At 40.3% G+C, this 19,326-nt stretch overlaps 1 protein-coding gene across 1 annotated transcript in view; it reads left to right on the plus strand.

The window, feature by feature from the left end:
* The first annotated feature begins 263 nt into the window (after nucleotides 1–263).
* Nucleotides 264–19,326, plus strand: part of FGF2 (fibroblast growth factor 2) — a 66,978-nt gene continuing 47,915 nt past the window's right edge. Inside the window, exon 1 of the mRNA XM_045798657.2 lies at nucleotides 264–625. Coding sequence (XP_045654613.2) covers nucleotides 448–625 — 178 coding nt within the window. The 5' untranslated portion in view covers nucleotides 264–447. The remainder of the gene's footprint in view (nucleotides 626–19,326) is intronic.

Below are 19,326 nucleotides of genomic sequence, written 5' to 3' on the forward strand. Positions count from 1 at the left end.
GAGTAGGGGGCGGCGCGCAGGAAGGGAGGAGGGCCGGGGGCGTGGGGGAGTGGTGGTGGGTGTTCGGGGGTGGAGATGTAGAAGATGTGACGCCGCGGCCCGGCCGGTGCCAGACCAGCGGACGCGGTGCCCGCGGTTGCTGCCGGATCCCGGGCGCTGCAGCTAGGGCAGGCGGCCTCCTGAGAGCGGCCGCCGCGGAGACACCCAGCCCTAAACCCCAGCTCCCGAGCCCCGCGGCGCACCGCGCACTAGGGCAGCCGGAGAGCGGAGAGGCCGAGCGGCTCGAGGCTGGGGGCCCGCGGGCGCGGTCGCGCGCTGCCGGGCGGGAGGCTGGGGGGCCGGGGCCGTGGCCGTGCCCCGGACCGGGTCGGGGGCCGGGGCCGGGGGGCGGCGGCTCCCCGCGCGGCTCCAGGGGCGCGGGCACCCCGGCAGAGCCCCGGTGGGGCCATGGCAGCCGGGAGCATCACCACGCTGCCCGCCCTGCCGGAGGACGGCGGCAGCGGCGCCTTCCCGCCCGGCCACTTCAAGGACCCCAAACGGCTGTACTGCAAAAACGGGGGCTTCTTCCTGCGCATCCACCCCGACGGCCGAGTGGACGGGGTCCGGGAGAAGAGCGACCCTCATAGTGAGTGCTGGCCCCCTCTTCCTCCGCCATCCCATGTCCACCTCCTGTGGTTCTCCCCCCCGCCCCTCCATTCCAGCTTCTTCCTACTCTCCACTCCGACCTTAGTGGGACGTGTGGTTTCTTTCCGCGCAGCCCTCGGCGGTTTCGGGTTCACCACTCGCCCCCTCCTCCCCGGAGCTGCGGTGTCGGGTTAGACACTTCCCCGGGCTTCGGAGTGTGCCAGTTTCCCCTGGTAAACCAGTCCCCCGGGCCCGGAGCCGCAGGCTGCCTGGGCCTGGCCGGCGGGCTCCCTTCACGCAGACAACCTGCTGCTTAGGGGATGCCCGGCGGCGGAGAGGTGAGCGGGCTCGCCGAGATGCCGCCCGGGTCCCCACCCTGAAGTTCCAGTCCGTTCTGTGTTGGGGGCGCGCCGTCCCGCGGACGAAGACAGAGGGACCAAAGTTGAATTAAGTGCTGTTTATTGGAAAAATACCTTCTCTGAGTCGTGCCCTTAAACTCCGATTTGGTAGGATCTGAGCCAGCTGGCACACTGCTCTCACCCATCTTTTTTTTTTTTTTTCCCCTAATTGCCGACCGCTTTCAGAGCAAAAGATACGGACTTTGTTAATAAAGTGCGACACACTTTTGTTTTAATAGTGACAAGAACTGCAAAAACTTTAATCTTCCACCTGCTGTTATTAGCTTTGGGACCTTGAGCCTGTTCCCTCGTATTGAAGTGGGGTGGTGTCTACCTTGCGTCAGGTTTGAGGATCAAATGATACTTTATGTAAAGCGCGTGAAGGACTCATTGCACTAGTGCACACTTTTGTGTTCTGTAAAAACTCTTTGTAGTTACAGAAATAACACTGGCCTACAGTTCTGAAACTTGAGGGGTGCATTAGAATCACCTGGGGGATTATAACACATTGCTGAACCTTGTCTCCCAGAGTTTGATTCCTTAGGTCTGGAGTGGGGCCTGATGATTCGCTTTTCTAACAAGTTCCCAGGTGATGCTGACCTGGGACCACACTTGAGACCAGCTGGTCTATAGCAAAGAGGAGGAAAAGGGCATAAAATGGGCCGATTAACAACACTGATGGAATTTGAAGTGAGAGAAAGAGGATCAGAGTATATTTTAACTGTCATCCTGTAAGTGTAGGTTGAACAGCCATTTTAAAAGCTGTGTGTTTGGCCTTCCTTCCTGGGTTTCAGGTGAAGAATCTGCTCTTCTATTTGCCTGAGAAAAGACCTGCCCAGGTGCAGAACATCCCTCCCCAGTAGTTACCTCTTTACCATAAGATGCTGATGGAATGTCATTCACATATGTGAGGTGATAGGGAAAGAGGCCAAAGCTTTGCCACGAAACCTGGGTTGAAGAATGGGAAATGTGCTTTTGTATTACTTGGGTCTTTATTGATTCCAAAATAGCAACGAGCAAAAGATGCAGGTCTTTACTTTAAAAAAAAAAAAAATTAAATTTTATTAACCACTTACATTATCCAGTAAAACTGAAAAAGTACTCGTAACCCAATATATATGGGTTAGTGCTATTTCTCTATTTTAGTAACTTGAATAGGTTTCACAAAATTAAGTTTTATTTCTATGTTTTTTAAAAGATTTTATTTATTTGTCAGAGAGAGAGAGAGAGTGCAGGCGCACACACAAGCAGGGGGAGTGGCAGGCAGAGGGAGAATCAGGCTCCCCAATGAGCAAGGAGCCCAATGTGGGGCTCCATCCCAGAACCCTGGGATCAGGACCTGAGCCGGAGGCAGACGCTTAACTGACTGAGCCACCCAGGCGTCCCTAAAATTAAGCTTTAAACTTTGTGTTGGAAGTTTGTTTTGCGGTTGTACGCTAGACAGCGCAGCTGAGTAGGGTCAGGTGCATATCTGTCTCAAATAGTTTTGTTCTTTTCTAGTAGCACAAACTGTAATAAAAAAGGAGCATGTTCTATGACTAGAAGACAGAAGAACTCTCCAGATTAGTTCATGTTGGGGCTTCCCCTAGTCCTTTTTTTTTTTTTTTTAAGACACTTTATTAATTGCTGAATCATTTTTTTTTCTTTGAAGCTTTTGATACTCTTTCATTTAGAATAAAACTATATAGGGACTAGTGGATAATTCTGAATGGCATAGCACACTGCCCCCCTTGTAGTAACAGATGTTAACTTTTTCTTCCCAACTATGAGTTTTCCATAATCTTACTTTAACTCACTGGTTCTCAGAGGGGGGTGATTTTGTCCCTGCCTCCCACCCCCAACATTTGGCAAGGCCTGGAGACATTTTTGGTTCATAATTGGAACGGTGCTACTAGTACCTAGTAGGTAGAGGCCAGGGCTGCTGTTGACCATCCTACAGTGCACAGGATACCTCCATCATCCCAAGCAAAAAATTTTCTGATCCCAAATGTTAATAGTGGGAAGGTTGAGAGACCTGCCAACTTGATAACTAGCTAAGGGCAGCATGTTGAAAGTGAAGAGTAGAATACTCATCCAGATTTGTGGAAGGTACAGATTTTTTAAAAATCACCTTTTACCAGGAATAGACTGATAAGAATAAAAACCTAAAATGATAAATTTAGACCACTTCTGTGTAGCTCAATCCAGACACAAGTTTAAATACAGTAAATTTTTCTGGCATGTCAATGATATACTGATAGTTGACCAACCAGGGCAAGACTGATGGGAAAGATACAAGAAAAAAATGTTTATGGACATGATATAACACTATTTTCCCAACCACATCTCCATTACCCAAACAAACAAGACTGACCAGAACACACGGGAAAAACAGGGTTAATGGTTGCCACAATTTTCCACTGAATTATGGCTCACACAGCCAGACGTTTTTGAAAAGTTGAAAAACCCATGGTCTCATTCCTCAAGTGGTTTTGTCCAGTTGACCTGAAAATCTCAGAGATTTATTACTTTGACATTAACATTTTCTGCCCAGATGTCTTCTAAAATGCAAATACCTTTAAAAAGAAGAGTTTGGTCATTATCAGATTTTAACATTTGGTGTGAGTTAAATTGTAAGTATAATTTCTCCCCCCATAGCTGACTAGGACTGGAATTTAGGGAGGGATAGTATAAATGTGGGGTGCTGGTTAGGTATGGGGAATGTGGCTCAGGTGCTAAAGGGGAGATGGGGCAGGGAGGTGTTGGACAGGGAGGACAGAGGCAGAAATGAAAGGGGAGGGAGAAGATGACTGAACATCAATTTTCCATCTTCTCGGTGTTGTTGAAGGTCACTTTTGCTTCACATGTGGGTATCCTTCTGTGTTTGTTCTTGAAAGGGCTGATTTTCCTGTACTTTCCTTATAGTTCTGGAGTAACTTTCATTTGACATGAGAGTTTTGATAAAAGCAAGATGTGGTGACAGAGTCTATGCTTCTCCAGCATGTGTGCTGCTCACGCAGCTTCCTTTTGGTGTCCTGGATGTTTTGACTGGCCTATTCAAATGCCCACGGGATCGTGTAACATTAAGCTATACTCTAAAGTCGTGAACCAAGTAAAAACTTCAGAAGAGAAAACATTTTATCCCAAGGAGCACGTACATACACCATGCGCTGGGGTGCAGTGAGGGAAATGTATGCGGCTTGTGGACCTTTTAGCATTAAATGTGTTCCAGATGCTCTTATTTAGGAAAAAAAATGGAGGTAGTTAGCCCTGCTGTTTCTACCCTTGGGCTTCTCCTAGGAGGTGGCGGCCTGTTTGCCATACTTCTCCGCTTCCAGGCCCTAGGGGACACTGAGACTTGGAGAGGCAGAGGAACCTGCCCGCTCCTGTGTGGAGCAGGGATGGGACCCTGGCCCGCCTGACACCCGTGCCCTTTGCCACGGCACGTATTCCATGCAATTCCAGTCATAAAAACAAGGGCTTGTGAAATTCAGAGGGAGGCGTCAGACCTTGTCCTTCACTGTGTTTTATAGGAGAGAGGATTGAGGTTCAGAACAGTAACTGATGACCGGAGTTCATCTGCTGATTTCCCCGGTGATCATCCTGGGTGCCTTCTTGCCCACTGGGTCCCTTGCCTTCTCTTCCTGCCCCCCCCCCCCCCCCCCCCGCCTCACTGCACTCTTCCATTCATTCCCGAGAGCACCCTCCAGGGCCCCCTTTGTGGGCTTCCTCCATTTCGTAGCACTGGGCAAGCCAGCCCCTCTGCGGAGTGGAGTTCTTCAACAGGGTGCCTCTAGCTGTGTTCCTGCAGTATTCGATAAAGTCACCTTTCTTCTCTTCCTTTATGTAAATGACACTATGGATGCAGTGATACTAGATCCTTTCCCCCCATCTTTTTTGGGCAATATCTGGCAAGTGGATCCCACTAATTTGCCTTAACAAGCACAGTGTTTACTGTAATGCTGTTTATGTGCAGTAAACAAATGAAGTAAGAATCTAATAGCTCATTTAATCATGGAAATCATGTAATTGGTACAGTAATGAAAGGACAATTCATGAGTCACAGATATTACCACACCTTAGAACCCTTTTAAGAGGAGTTTGATGCCAAGTGACTTCAGCGTAGAAAAGGCAGTATCCCCTTGTGACACACCCTGAGGGCTCCCCTTGTGTTTATAAGATGGCCCTTATGTAATTAGACTTTGACAATGGCGTAACAATGGCATTCTAAGTATTCTCACTTAGATTTATGATACCATTTTAAATGGATGGCCATGATTTTTAAGTTTAATTTGAAAATAAAAAAATTACAGGTATAATAAAACACAAACCATTCTTTATACGTTAAAATTATAAATTGACTTTATTCATCCATGCATTGATTCTCAGAAATCACCATCTGTGATACTGAAAAAGGTAATTTTTAGGTCTCACGTCATTGGAACTGTTATTTTTCAACCACAAGATGCCTGTACAACAGGATAATAACTACACATATGCTATAGCCTTGGCTTGTTTTTCCAAATTCCGGTGTTTGTTGATTTTCCAAAAACCCTCCTTGGGCCCCTTTGTCCTGTAGCGCACATCTGTTAGAAGGCTAGGAGTCGAAGACACGAACTGGAACAAGGCACTTCAGTACATTCAGGGCAAAAACCTGAACCCCATGACTGTATTCTATCCAAGCAAAAGTATTTTGTTCTGCTTGTTTTTGAGCTGGTCATTTTCTGCACTCGGAAATCCAAGACTCGGTCTCGTAAATGCTATCAATGCTCAATAAATATTTAATGGTGGATTGTTTGCAAAATCATTTGGAAGATTGTATCATTAGGAAATGCAATTGTGGCGGCATGATTTCCAGTGTCTCCTTGTTGATACTTGTTAGATTCGCTGTTGTGTTCCCTTTTGCCATCAAACCCCTCCTCAAGCTAGGTTATTTATGGCCCCAGGTATTTAGTGGAGGACTAAAAGCCGTGACTCCCAGGGAGCCTCACCCTTGAGCCATAGACTGGTTCTTAGAAGCCAGACTAGCCCCATTCTAAATTCCTGTAAGATATTTTTAGTTTGAAGAAATTTGGAGGACCTAGAGGCAGCAGACAGCCAATATTCACTGTTTAATGGTATGTCTCATCCCAGCTGTCCTCTGTCACTCTTCCTGCACAAGGTGACTTTTGAATTGAGCAGCATACCCCTAATGCTTGCTTATTCATTTACAGAAATCTGTAGAGCATGTGTGTTTATATTTTCAAAGGGCTACTTACTTCCGCATATTAACTTACCCTCTAAGTGGAATTATTCTATAGAATCCTGAAGTGAAAGTTTCCAGACTTTTAAAATATTCCAGAGATGATAAAAATGAGGAGGGTATATTCCAAGTATATTTGAACTATTGAACTATTGTTCAAATCTTGAACTATATATTCCAAGTATAATTGAACTGTTGAAAGGAATTTTCCTGTTTATAATTTAATTATTTTTTTAAAGAAGAATTTATTTATCTGACAGCGAGGGTGAGAGAGCACACGCAGGGGGAGCAGTAGAGGAAGAGGGAGAAGCAGACTCCCCACTGAGCAAGGAGCCTGATGCGGGGCTCGATCCCAGGACTCTGGGATCATGACCTGAGCCGAAGGCAGAGGCTTACCCATCTGAGCCACCCAGGCACCCCTATTTAATTATTTAAATTAAGCTATACATTGATTTGTAGTTGAAATTTATAATTAAACTAGAAAATGAGTTAAGAAAGAAGTGTTTGTGTGGGTTTTTTTTTTTCCTTAAAGGAAATTTGTACAGAGTAGTAATGATCTGGCTGGATTCTCTGAGTACATTGTTCTCTGTTCATAATTTAGGCACCTTAGAGTAGGAACCATGAATTCTCCATATAAATAAGCACCAAAAAGGCTTAGGACCTTTTCCTCAGGGAGTGTTTACTAAGTGTCAGCTGCTGATGAAAACATTTTGTGGGGACCACTCAGCGTGTGTAATAATTACTCATGGATCATCCCCTGTAGAAAGCTTAGTTGAGGTTTGATGTTCTCTTGGTGTGGTTATGCATACGTTTAGACACTTGGTCAGTCTTTTAATGAAGAAGATTATATGTCACAAAGTTATATTTGAAAAGTATTTGGGAATCTCAGAGGCTGACTATAAGCATTTCTTAGAGTAATCTGTATAGAAAGTTGAATCATTTTTCGTGATTAATAGTTTAAACTTGTTAGGAATTCTGTTTTCTTTAAAAAGCATTTTGGATTCTTAGCCTGTACTGTGTGGTACAAAATTCCTAGGTGTGCGGCACATTGCTTGTTCATTCTTTTGTGCCCAATACCCTGAAATCCTGTGCTCTCTTCTTCTACTTCATCTCCTTTTCTCTTTTTAACTCTGGATCCCGCCCCCAGAATTTTACTTAAATCATTCTGGGCCCCAGCAGCCTTTCACTTCAACCATGTGAACTTATCCAATTTGTCACCCTGCTTGACAGTCTACTTGACACTTGATACTTGACCCCATACAATTTGACACTTGGTATTATTTCTTGCCTCTATCTTCTTGAGAATTCTTTGGCTTCTGTCATACCACATCAACCTGGCTTTCTCACCCATCCAACTGTCCTTTCTTCTGGTTGCTCCTCTTTGTGGTCTTTTGCTTTCATACTCCCCAAGGCTCTGTTTTTGGCCCTCTACTCTTCTTCCTGTCTACTCCTGTTCCTTCAGCAGATCATTTATAGGCCGTCTCAGTCCCTGATTTCCCATCTCTGTTAGGACTGTGTTTCCCTCTGCTTGAAGGACAAATAGCTGTAGTCTCAACTCAAAATGCATAAAAAAGAACTTAATGTCCTTTTCTCAAACTAGCACCCCTTTCTACCAAATTTCTGTTTGTAGTGAAATTCTTCTTCTAGTCTTCAAATCTAGACACCTAGAATCTTTCCTGCCTTAATGATTTTTCTTTGCCCTGTCTTTCGATTTCCTGTGCCCTTTACTTACCTACGACCAGACCCTACCCGACTTCCCTTTTCAAATGTAATCTATCTGCGCAAACGTATTTCCCACTATTTACCATCCATACTCTCCTGATGCTGCTGGTGCTTTTACTGAATTGCAGTTTCTCATCTGACAAGACCGTCACTGTTACAGTGGTTGGCCTTTCCTTGTGTGAGCCTTGGTTTTGGAAAATCCTTTTTCTTATCAGTTCCTCTCACACACGCTCTTTCCATTCCCACCTTTCCCTTTAAAAGTCTTTTAAGGGGGCACCTCGGTGGCACAGCGGTTAAGCGTCTGCCTTCGGCTCAGGGTGTGATCCCGGCGTGATGGGATCGAGCCCCACATCAGGCTCCTCCACTAGGAGCCTGCTTCTTCCTCTCCCACTCCCCCTGCTTGTGTTCCCTCTCTCACTGGCTGTCTCTGTCTCTGTCAAATAAATAAATAAAATCTTTAAAAAAAAAAAAGTCTTTTAAGACCTAGCTCAGAAATCTCCTCTGTGAAACGCTCCCTACTTTTTTTTATCTCTGTTTTCCCCGCAGTGCTTGGTACATGAGAACCTAATGACTTCGGTCATCAGACTTTGTTGAAGTGTTTCTCTCCTGCAGTGGGACTGAGCTCCTTGCAGGCAAGGACATGGATGGATATTTCATATCTGACCTCATGCACAGTGGCCACTCAAGGAGTGTTTGTTAAATTCTACATATACCTGACAATTTAGCCGAGTTTTCTCACTTCCGTTCTGACCCTCTCACATCCTCCTCCTCTTCGCTTTAATCCACTGTTTCCTGAATCATGTTTCAGGCCACATTTCTTTCACACCATCCTGGACCATCTTTCCTTTCCCATATACTTCTAATAGTTTGATATGTTTTAATTTCATGTCCCCTAATGTTATTGGAAATTCCTAATTGGGAAGGATTTAAAAAAAAAATTCAAACATTACCTAGCAATCTCTTTTTCTCCTGTTTTCTCTGAGGGTCTGAGACTGAAGTGACTCATCCCAGATCCTTTTGGCTCCATTTGCTGAATGAATGACCAGGCTGAAGCCTATGAAGAGGTTCAATCAACATTTGTAGAAAGAGCTAGAACTTTAAATAAATAAACATAAATAATTCAGTATGAGGCATGTAAAGGGGATCAATTGAAGGCAGCATCACTGTAGTTTTTTCTGCAGACACCTTTCACATACTCAAAAGAAGTAATGAAGGTAAAACATAATCATTTGTTGGGATTACTTTTTATTGTGGAAGTTTTTCTTTTCAGCTATTGAGTAACATCAATATGTCTAGCCAATTCCAGAACGAGTTCTAATCCTCTAAATAAGGAGTACAGATCTGACAATTCATACTTGAATCAGACACTTTAATCCTTAAGCCTCTCTCTCTCAAGTCTAAAACCAGTGAATCATTTTATAAATTAGGATTAAGAACTATCTGGTACCATTGTTAGTATCCTTTTTGGCTCTGAGGGAATGGCACAAATAGTTTAGTCCTAATATTCAGATTTATGAGCCAAAATTCATTACCACAATCTTAAAACTCTTGAAAGGATAGAAATTGTATGACAAAGTGAGTCATAGTCTTTGTGATGTGATGTCTGTAAGGGTGGGTGGGAGAATTCGCTGAATGACCAGTCTTATTCTACTCCTTTCTAAGCTGAATCATTTTGCAAATAGAAAACAATTCATAGGTTTTTCAGTGGTCATTCCAGAAATAGAAAATGGAAGAGGGTAACAGAATCAAATAATGCCTCCATTTAAAAAATTTCTTTTCGAAGTGTATCTCTTGAACAGTCTTTGTTCTGAATTAGAAATAACGTTAATTTAGTTACTGCTTAATGACACGTATCTTTTAATCTAACACCTCTGGTCTCTCTCTCTCTTGTCTATTATTTATGTTAGTTTTCTTGCCTAGATTTTTTTTTTCTTTCATTCTCCTGTGTGATTTGACCTTTCTAGCTTTGACTCATTTGAAGATGGTGTATGTGTTTTGGGGGGAGGTATCATTTACTTACCGGCTCAATGACTACTTGGATGGGGACTCAAGGAAAGAAAGTCTCTTTAATCTTGGAAATTATGATTCTGGGATGGTATAATCTTGCATTTTGCATGGTTGGTCCTCTATTTGTTACTTCTTATTAGAAACAGATGTTTGGAGAGCCTTTCTCAGAGTCCAATTTAGTCCTTAATCTTTAAATGTAAGATTAATTAACCTTATTTCCTTATCTTCTTTGGGGGTAGAGCATTTGTCCAAAAATTATGTGAAAAAAGAAATACTCTATTTTGAGTGTGTTTCTAAGTTTTAGAAGTTCTTTTTACATACTTACATTTTTAAATTCCTCTAAACTCAATAATTTAGTAATGGGAATATAGCGCAAGTAAAATTGGGAAGACAGTCTTGCTAACTGATTTAATAGAGATACTATATATAAAGAAGACATATGCAGCTAGTGTTGGATTAACAAATAATGAGTTACAGGGGCGCCTGGGTGGCACAACGGTTGGGCGTCTGCCTTCGGCTCAGGGCGTGATCCTGGCGTTATGGGATCGAGCCCCGCATCAGGCTCCTCCGCTATGAGCCTGCTTCTTCCTCTCCCACTCCCCCTGCTTGTGTTCCCTCTCTCGCTAGCTCTCTCTATCTCTGTCAAATAAATAAATAAAATCTTAAAAAAAAAAATGAGTTACAGCAACTCTTTCGGCTGTTACATGGTGGGAAAAGTGAGGCACAGATTATTTTGTAGGGAGGGTATTAAAGCCACAAAGTATTCAGGGGATCTGTCCAACCTTGGCCAGATGCCTAAGGAGATTGCCACAGTCCTAGGCAGTCTCTGTATCGGGCAGTATAGGAAGGTCTAGTTGTTTGGCCTTCACCTCTATATTCCTAAGAGCTTGGAATTTAGAAAGTATTTTTTGAATGAATGGATGAAATTCTTGAGAACATGCTCTATGTCAGCTTTACAAATAGTATGTTTAATCTTGATTACAAGTGTCATTAACCTCATTTATAGATAAGAATACAGTTTTGGTATTACCTTTTCAAAACACGATCTCTTTGTGACAACAGGTAATGAATTATACCTTCTAGATTTCTTGGTGTTTAGAACACAGATTTATGGTCAGAATTCCAGATAGACAATGTAGCAGAAATTAAAACAGAAATAGCAACTTAAAAAAAGAATTTAAATTTTTCCCAGAGGCTTCGCCATATCCAGCAAAGCTAGGGTCCCTGCTATTTTTTCTCCCACAATTTTATTACATTATTTTTGTTTAGAAAATATTAGGCATTTAAAGTGAAATAAGTCAGGCAGAGAAAGACAATTATATGGTTTCACTCATTTATGGAACGTAAGGAATAGCAGGGAGATCGGTAGGAGAAGGAAGGGAAGAATGAAGGGGGGGTAAAGAGAAGGGGGAAAGAACCATGAGAGACTATGGACTCTGGGAAACAAACTGAGGGCTTCAGAGAGGAGGGGAGTGGGGGATTGGGATAGGCCGGTGATGAGTATTAAGGAGGGCACATATTGCATGGTGCACCGGGTGTTATACGCAAATAATGAATCATGGAACACTACATCAAAAACTAAGGAGGTACTGTATGGTGACTAACATAACATAATAAAAAATTATTATAAAAAATTAAAAATAAAAAAAACAACTTTGTAAAAAAAAGTATATAAAAAAAGGAAAATATCCATCAAAATATTATCAGGTTTTACCTTGGGGTGGTAGAATTACTTCTTTTGTTTTTTATTACTTCTTTTGACCAATCTTTGATTTTCTAAGTTTTCTGTAGTGAGCATATGTTATTTCTAATAGTCTAATGGAAACACTTTCTACCATATACACTAAGTAGCTATACTACTGACTTAAATAGTTTCACATGGCCAAACTGTTACAGCTCTTGGACAAAACAGACATGTCTGTGTTTGAAATATATCACATTTCCTACGTTAAGGATCAAGGACAAAGCAGGTGTCTATAGCTTCGGACAGTCTGAGGCAGAAAGTACACCTGTGCCCTCCTCCACTGGGAATCTCCTTGCAGATATCAGGAACTGGGCTGCCACATGTATGGACTTCGGGGCTCATCAAGCAGGAGCATGAAGCTGCATGTTCTTATTTGTACATTCACATAGGGTCTCACTCCCTCCACATTTCCCAGAAAAGAAAATGGGCAACTCATTTTTTTTTTAGATTCCATGTATGACTGGAATGATACGGTATTTGTATTTCTCAGTCTGACTTGTTTCACTTAGCATAATACCGTCCATGTCCATCTACTGTCCCAAATGGCACAATATCATTCTTTTTTATGGCTGATTAATATTCCAGTGTGTGCGTGTGTGCGTGTGTGTGTGTGTGTGTGTGTGTGTATACCACATTTTCCTTATCCATTTGTCTATTTATGACACTTAGGTTGCTTGGCTATTGCAAGTAATGCTGGAATAAATATAGAGGTACATATAAAAAAAAAAGAAAATATTAGGCATTTAATATAAAACAATTCCTTGGGCATTTGGGAAGTTCAGTCAGTTAAGTGTCTGCTTTCGGCCCTGGTCATGATCTCAGGATCCTGGGATTCAGCCCCATGTCAGGATTTTTACTCAGTGGGGAGTCTCCTTCTCCCTCTCCCTCTGCCTGCTAATGCTCTCTCTTTCTCTCACATTCTCTCACAAATAAATAAAATTTAAAAAAAAAATACAACAATTCCTTAAAATTTAGGGATGGTTTTCTGAAGAACTCAAAGATTTTTAAATGGCATGTACAAAAATAGACTAGGACATAATTAAAGGTAAATACTATATAAGAGTGGAATGAACCTTGAAGACAGGGTCTGGAAGATTAAAGTGCAGAATAAGCTGGGGCATACAGAAAGTACAAGAGAATAACTGAAAGGATGTTTTAAAAGCTAGTTCCTTTCAAGAAAATTCGAGATAGGCTCACTATTTAAGAATATGTGGTGTAAGACTAAAAACCTACCCCCCCAAAACAGATGTAGTTGGACCTATTTTATTTTAATCTTCATTTCATTTTAAACTTCTTCTTTTAATCTGGTCCATCAGTAATTTTTTAGTGTCTGCTACGGAGGAAATAAAGACCAAGATTGACAAAGATGTATCAAGAAAGCACTTAACCAGACACATCCAGAAATGTGTCTAAAATTAACTCTTTCCTGGAAATCACTTGCCCCCCCCCCTTTTCGACTTCCCAATATTTTTAAATGTTATCACCATCTTTCCTGCCAGCCAGGCCCATCTCTTGGAGCAAATGTCTACTCTTCATGTTCCTCAATGCTCACATCCTTTTCTCGAGCCCTGTGCATTTTGGCTATGCAGTGTCTTTTACACTTGCTCTGGTCTCCGCACCCTTGCCGCAGCTGCTCTGGTTGTGTCCCTGACTGTTGCATCTGCCTGCTAACCCATCCCATCTGTGTGAGTCTGCTAGGACTGCCATAACAAAATACCATGGACTGAGTGGCTCAAGCAACAGATCTATTTTCTCATAGTTCTGGAGGCTACAAGTCCAAGATCAAGATGTCTGCAGGTTTGATGTCTTCTGAGGCTTCTCCTTGGTTAGCGGATGGCTGCCTTCTTGCTGCCTCTTCACTTGGGCATCCCTCTGTGCACACACAAAGTTCGCCTTGTGAAAGACACCTGTCAGGTTGGGTTAGGGCCCTCTCTAATGACTTCATTTTAACTTCATCACCTCTCTAGAAGCCTGGTCTTCAAATACAGTCATTTTCTGAGGTAGTGGGAGTTAGGGCTTAAACATATGAATTTGGGGGGAGGGTGAGATGTAATTCAGGCAGAGTAATCCTTCTGAAGACCAGCTCTGGTCATGTCATTCCCGTCCTCCGTGAAACATATGGACTTGAAAGAGGCCAACCCTTGGTACACACATTGCACTGTTGGCACTGCTGAGTCTGTAAGAACCGCAGAGAATAGGAAATTTACCAGCAGATGGGCGGTTGTCATAGATATCAAAAAGCGGAATAAAGATGTTTTCTGGAAACTAGAAACAGGTAGTAAGCTTAATGTAGGTCCTTGCTAAAAAAACAAACAAAACAACAACAAAAACCAAAAAAACTTCCAAGAGGCTTGAGAATACTGAGAAAAGAAAACACAGGAGGTAGTGTATAGGGTAAAATAATAGAAGAATAGTAACATGCATAGCCTGGATGTGTTGATTTCAGTGGGGTATCTGACCAATTTTTTTTTCAGGTTCTGTAATATTTATACTGTTTTTTAAAAAGTTTTTATTTAAATTCCAGTAACATACACTGTTATAATAGTTTCAGGTTTACAATATAGTGATTCAACCCTTCCATACATCACCCTGTGCTCATTATGACAAGTGCGTTCCTTAATCCCCATCACCTATTTCACCCATCCCTCACCTACCTCCCCTCTGGTGACTATCAGTTTGTTCTCTACAGTTGGAGTCTATTTCTTGATTTGTCTCTCTCTCTTTCCCTTTGTTTATTTTATTTCTTAAATTCCACATATGAATGAAATCATATGGTATTTGTCTTTCTCTGACTCAATTCTCTTAGCATTATACTCTAGCTCTATCCATGTTGTTGCAAACAGCAAGATTTCATTCGTTTTTATGACTGAATAATATTCCATTGTGTGTATATATATAATATATAATAATGATATTCAATTGTGTATATATATCACACACACACACACACACACACACACACACCATGTTTTCTTTATCAGTACATCAGCTGATGGACACTTGGGCTGCTTCCATATCTTGGCTAATGTAAATAATGCTGCTATGAACATAGGGTTGCATGTATCCCTTTGAATTAGTGTTTTGTATTCTTTGGGTAAATACCCAGTAGTGGAATTACTGGATCATGTGGTAATTCTATCTTTTACTTTTGGAGGAAATGTCATACAGTTTTCCACAGTGGCTGCACCAGTTTGCATTCCCACCAACAGCATGAGGGTTCCTTTTTCTCCATATCCATGCCAACTCCTGTTGTTTCTTGTTTTTTAATTTTAGTCATTCTGACAGGTATGAGGTGATACCTCATTGTGGTTTTGATTTGCTTTTCCCTGATGATAAGCGATGATGAGAATCTTTTCATGTATCCGTTGGCCATCTGTACGTCTTTGGAGAAATGTCTGTTCGTGTTTTCTGCCCATTTTTTTAATTGGTTGATTTGTGGGTATTGAGTTGTATAAGTTCTTTATGTATTTTGGATACTAACCCTTTATCAGCTATGCCATTGCAAATATCTTCTTCTATTCTGTAGGTTGCCTTTTACTTTTGTTGATTGTTTCCTTTTTTGTGCAGAAGTTTTTTATTTTGATGTAGTCCCAATAGTTTATTTTTACTTTTGTGTCCTTTGCCTCAGGAGATACATCTAGAAAGAAGTTGCTATAGGTGATATCAAAGAAGTTACTGCCTATGTTCTCTTCTAGGATTTTTATGGTTTCAGGTCTCACATTTAGGTCTTTCATCCATTTTGAATTTATTTTTGTGTATGGCATAAGAAAGTGGTCCAGTTTCATTCTTCGCATGTTGCTATCCAGTTTTCCCAGCATCATTTTTTGAAGAGACAATCTTTTTTCTTGGATATTATTTCCTGCTTTGTCAAAGATTAGTTGACCATATAATTATGGGTCTGGGTTTTCTATTCTGTTCTATTGCTGTATGTGTCTTTTTTTGTGCCGGTTCTGTACTGTTTTGGTTACTACAGCATTGTAATAGAACTTGAAGTTCAGAATTATGATCCCTCCAGCTTTGCTTTTCTTTTTCAAGATTGCTTTGGCCATTTGGGGTCTTTTGTGGTTCTATTAAAATTTTAGGATTGTTTGTTCTGGTTCTGTGAAAAATGCTGTTGATATTTTCATATGGATTGCATTAAAAGTATAGATTACTTTGGGTACTATGGACATCTTAACAATATTCTTCCGTTCTGTGAGCATGTATTGTCTTCCCATTTCTTTGTATCATCTTCGACTTCTTTCTTTGGTGTTTCTTAGTTTTTCAGAGTACAGGTCTTTCACCCCTTTGGTTGGGTTTATTTCTAGGTATCTTATTATTTTGGGTACAATTGTAAACGGGATTGTTTTCTTAATTTCTTTCTGCTTCTTCATTATTGGTGTATAGAAATGCAATGGATTTCTGTACATTGATTTTGTATCCTGCAACTTTACTGAATTCGTTTATCAGTTTTAGCAGTTTTTGGGTGCAGTCTTTATGATTTTCTATATACAGTATCACATCATCTGCCAATAGTGGAAGTTTTACTTCTTCCTTATACATTTGGATGCCTTTTATTTCTTTGTGTTGTCTGACTGCTATGGCTGGACTTCCAATACTATGTTGAATAAAAGTGGTGACAGTGGATATCCTTGTCTTGTTGCTGACCTTAGGGGAAAAGCTCTCCGTTTTTCCCCATTGACGATGATGTTAGCTGTGGGTTTTTCATATGTGGCCTTTATTATGTCGAGGTATGTTCCCTCTAAACCTACTTTGTTGAGGGTTTTCCTCATGAATGGATGTTGTACTTTGTTAAATGCTTTTTCTATGTTTATTGAAATAATCATATGGTTCTTGTCTTTTATTGGTATGATGTATCACATTGATCAATTTACAAATATTGAACCACCCTTGCAACCCAGGAATAAGTCCCACTTGATCATGGTGAATGATTTTTTTAATGTATTATTGAATTTGGTTTGCTAGTATTTTCTTGAGAGTTTTTGAATCTGTGTTCATCAGAGATGTTGGCCTGTAGTTCTCTTTTTTTAGTGGTGTTTTTATCTGGTTTTGGTATCAGGGTAATGCTGGCCTCATAGAATGAATTTGGAAGTTTTCTATTTTCTGGAATAGTTTAAGAAGAATACGTATTAATTCTTTAATGTTTGGTAGAATTCACCTGGAAAGCCATCTGTTCCTGGACTTTTGTTTGTTGGGAGTTTTCTTGATTATTGACTCATTTTCTTTGGTGGTTATCTGTCTGTTCAAATTTTCTATTTCTTCCTGTTTCAGTTTTGGTAGTTTACCTGTTTCTAAGACTTTATCCATCTCTTCTTGGTTGTACAAACAAAGCATATAGTTTTTCATAATATTATGATTGTTTGTATTTCTGTAGTGTTTGTTGTTATTTCTCCTCTCTCATTTGTGATTTTATTTGAGTCCTTTCTCTATTTTTCATGGTAAGTCTGTCTAGAGGTTTATCAATTTTATTGATTTTTCTCAAAAAAACAGCTCCTGGTTCATTCATCTGTTCTATTATTTAGTTTCTATATCATTTATTTCTGCTCTGTTCTTTATTATTTCCTTCCTTCTACTGGTTTTAGGTTTGCTGTTGTTGTTGTTCTTTTTATAGCTTCTTTAGGTATAAGGTTAGGTTGTCTATTTGAGATTTTTCCTGCTTCTTGAGTTAGGCCTATATTACTACAAACTTGCCTCTTAGAACCGCTTTTGCTGCATCCCAGAAGTTTTGGACTGTTGTGTTTTCATTTTCATTTGTTTCCATGTACTGTTTTGTTTCTTCTTTTATTTCCTGGTTGACCCATTCATTGTTTAATAGTATGTTATTTAACCTCCATGTATATGTGGTTTTTCCAGACTTTTTTCTTGTGGTTGACTTCTTGTTTCATAGTGTTATAGTTAGAAAATATGCATGGTATGATTTTGATCTTCTCGAATTTGTTGAGGCTTGTTTTATGGGCAAATATGTGACTTATCCAGAGAATGTTCCATGTACACTTGAAAAGAATGTGTATTCTGCTGTTTTAGAATGGAATGTTCTAAATATATCTGTTAAATTCATCTGGTTCAGGGTGTCGTTCAAAGCACTTGTTTCCTTGATTTTCTGTTTAGATGTTCTGTGTATTGATATAGGTGGGGTATTAAAGTCCCCTACTCTTATTATCGATTAGATCCTTTATGTTTGTTTTTAACTGTTTTATGTGTTTGGGTGCTCCTATGTTGGGTGCATAAGTATTTACAATTATTGTACCTTGTTGGATTGTCCTCTTTATTATTATGTAGTGTCCTTCTTTGTCTCTTGTTACAGTCTTTGTTTTAAAGTCTACTTTGTCTGATATCAGCATTGCTATTCTGGCTTTCTTTTGACATCCATTTGCATGATAGATGTTTTTCACCCCCTCACTTTCAGTCTGCAGGTGGCTTTAGGGCTAAAATAGGTCTTTTGTAGGCACCATATAAATGAGTCTTTTTAAAAAATTCATTTTATCTTTTGATCGGGGCATTTAGTCCATTTATATTCAAAGCAATTATTAATAGATTTGTATTTATTGTCATTTTATTATTTGTTTTATGGTTGTTTCTGAAGATTTTTTTCTGATCTTTTCTTGTCTTTCTCCCATGGTTTGCTGATTTTCTTTAGTATTATAATTGGATTTCTTCTTATTTTTTGCATATTTATTAGTCATTTTTGATTTATGGTTACCATTAGGTTTGTATATAACTTCTGCATGTGGCAGTCCGCATTAAGTAGATGGGCATTTAAGTTTGAACCCATTCTTTACCTCTCTTCTCCATGTTTTAGATAATATGCTGTTATATTTTATATTCTTTTATTTTGTGAATTTCTTGACTGATATTTTTTTTACAGAAATATTCATTTTTTTCTTTTCCTGCTTTTGTGTTTTCTACCTTATACTGTCACTTTTAGTTTCTCCTTTCCACTTAGAGATTCCCCTTAATATTTATTACAGAGTTGGCTTAGTGGTCATGAATTCCTTTAGTATTCGTTTTTCTGGGAAACTCTTTATCTCTCCCTGTGTTCTGAATGAGGGTCTTGCTTGGTAGAATATTCTTGGCTGCAGATTTTCCCCATTCATGTTACTGCCCTCTGGCTTGCCAAGTTTCTGTTTAACAACCTCCTGTCAACCTTACAGGTTTTCCCTTATAAGTTACTGTCTTTTGTCTTGCTGCTTTTAAATTTTTTTCTTTATCACTATAATTTGAAAATTTCATTACAATATGTCTTTGTGTGGGTCTGCTTTTGTTGATTTTGATGGGAGTTCTGTGTGCCTCCTGGATAGGGATATATGTTTTCTTCCCAGATTATGGAATTTTTCAGCTGTTATTTCTTCAAATAAATTCTCTGCCCCCTTTTATCTCTCTTCTTCTTCTGAGACTCCTATAATGCAAATGTTATTATGTTTGATGGACTCACTGAGTTCTCTAGGTCTATTTTCATTTTGCATAATTCTTGTTTCTCTCTTTTGTTCAGCTTGATTACTTTGTATTACTCTGTCTCGTAGGTTATTGATTCATTCCTCTCCTTCTTCCATCCTGCTCTTCATTCCGTCAAGCATGTTTCTCATTTCATTTTTGTGCCCTTTGTCTCTGCT

This window comes from Ursus americanus, chromosome 13 (assembly GCF_024610735.1).
Source record: "Ursus americanus isolate L20-20 chromosome 13, mUrsAme1.1.p, whole genome shotgun sequence".
Classification (NCBI taxonomy): Eukaryota; Metazoa; Chordata; class Mammalia; order Carnivora; family Ursidae; genus Ursus; species Ursus americanus.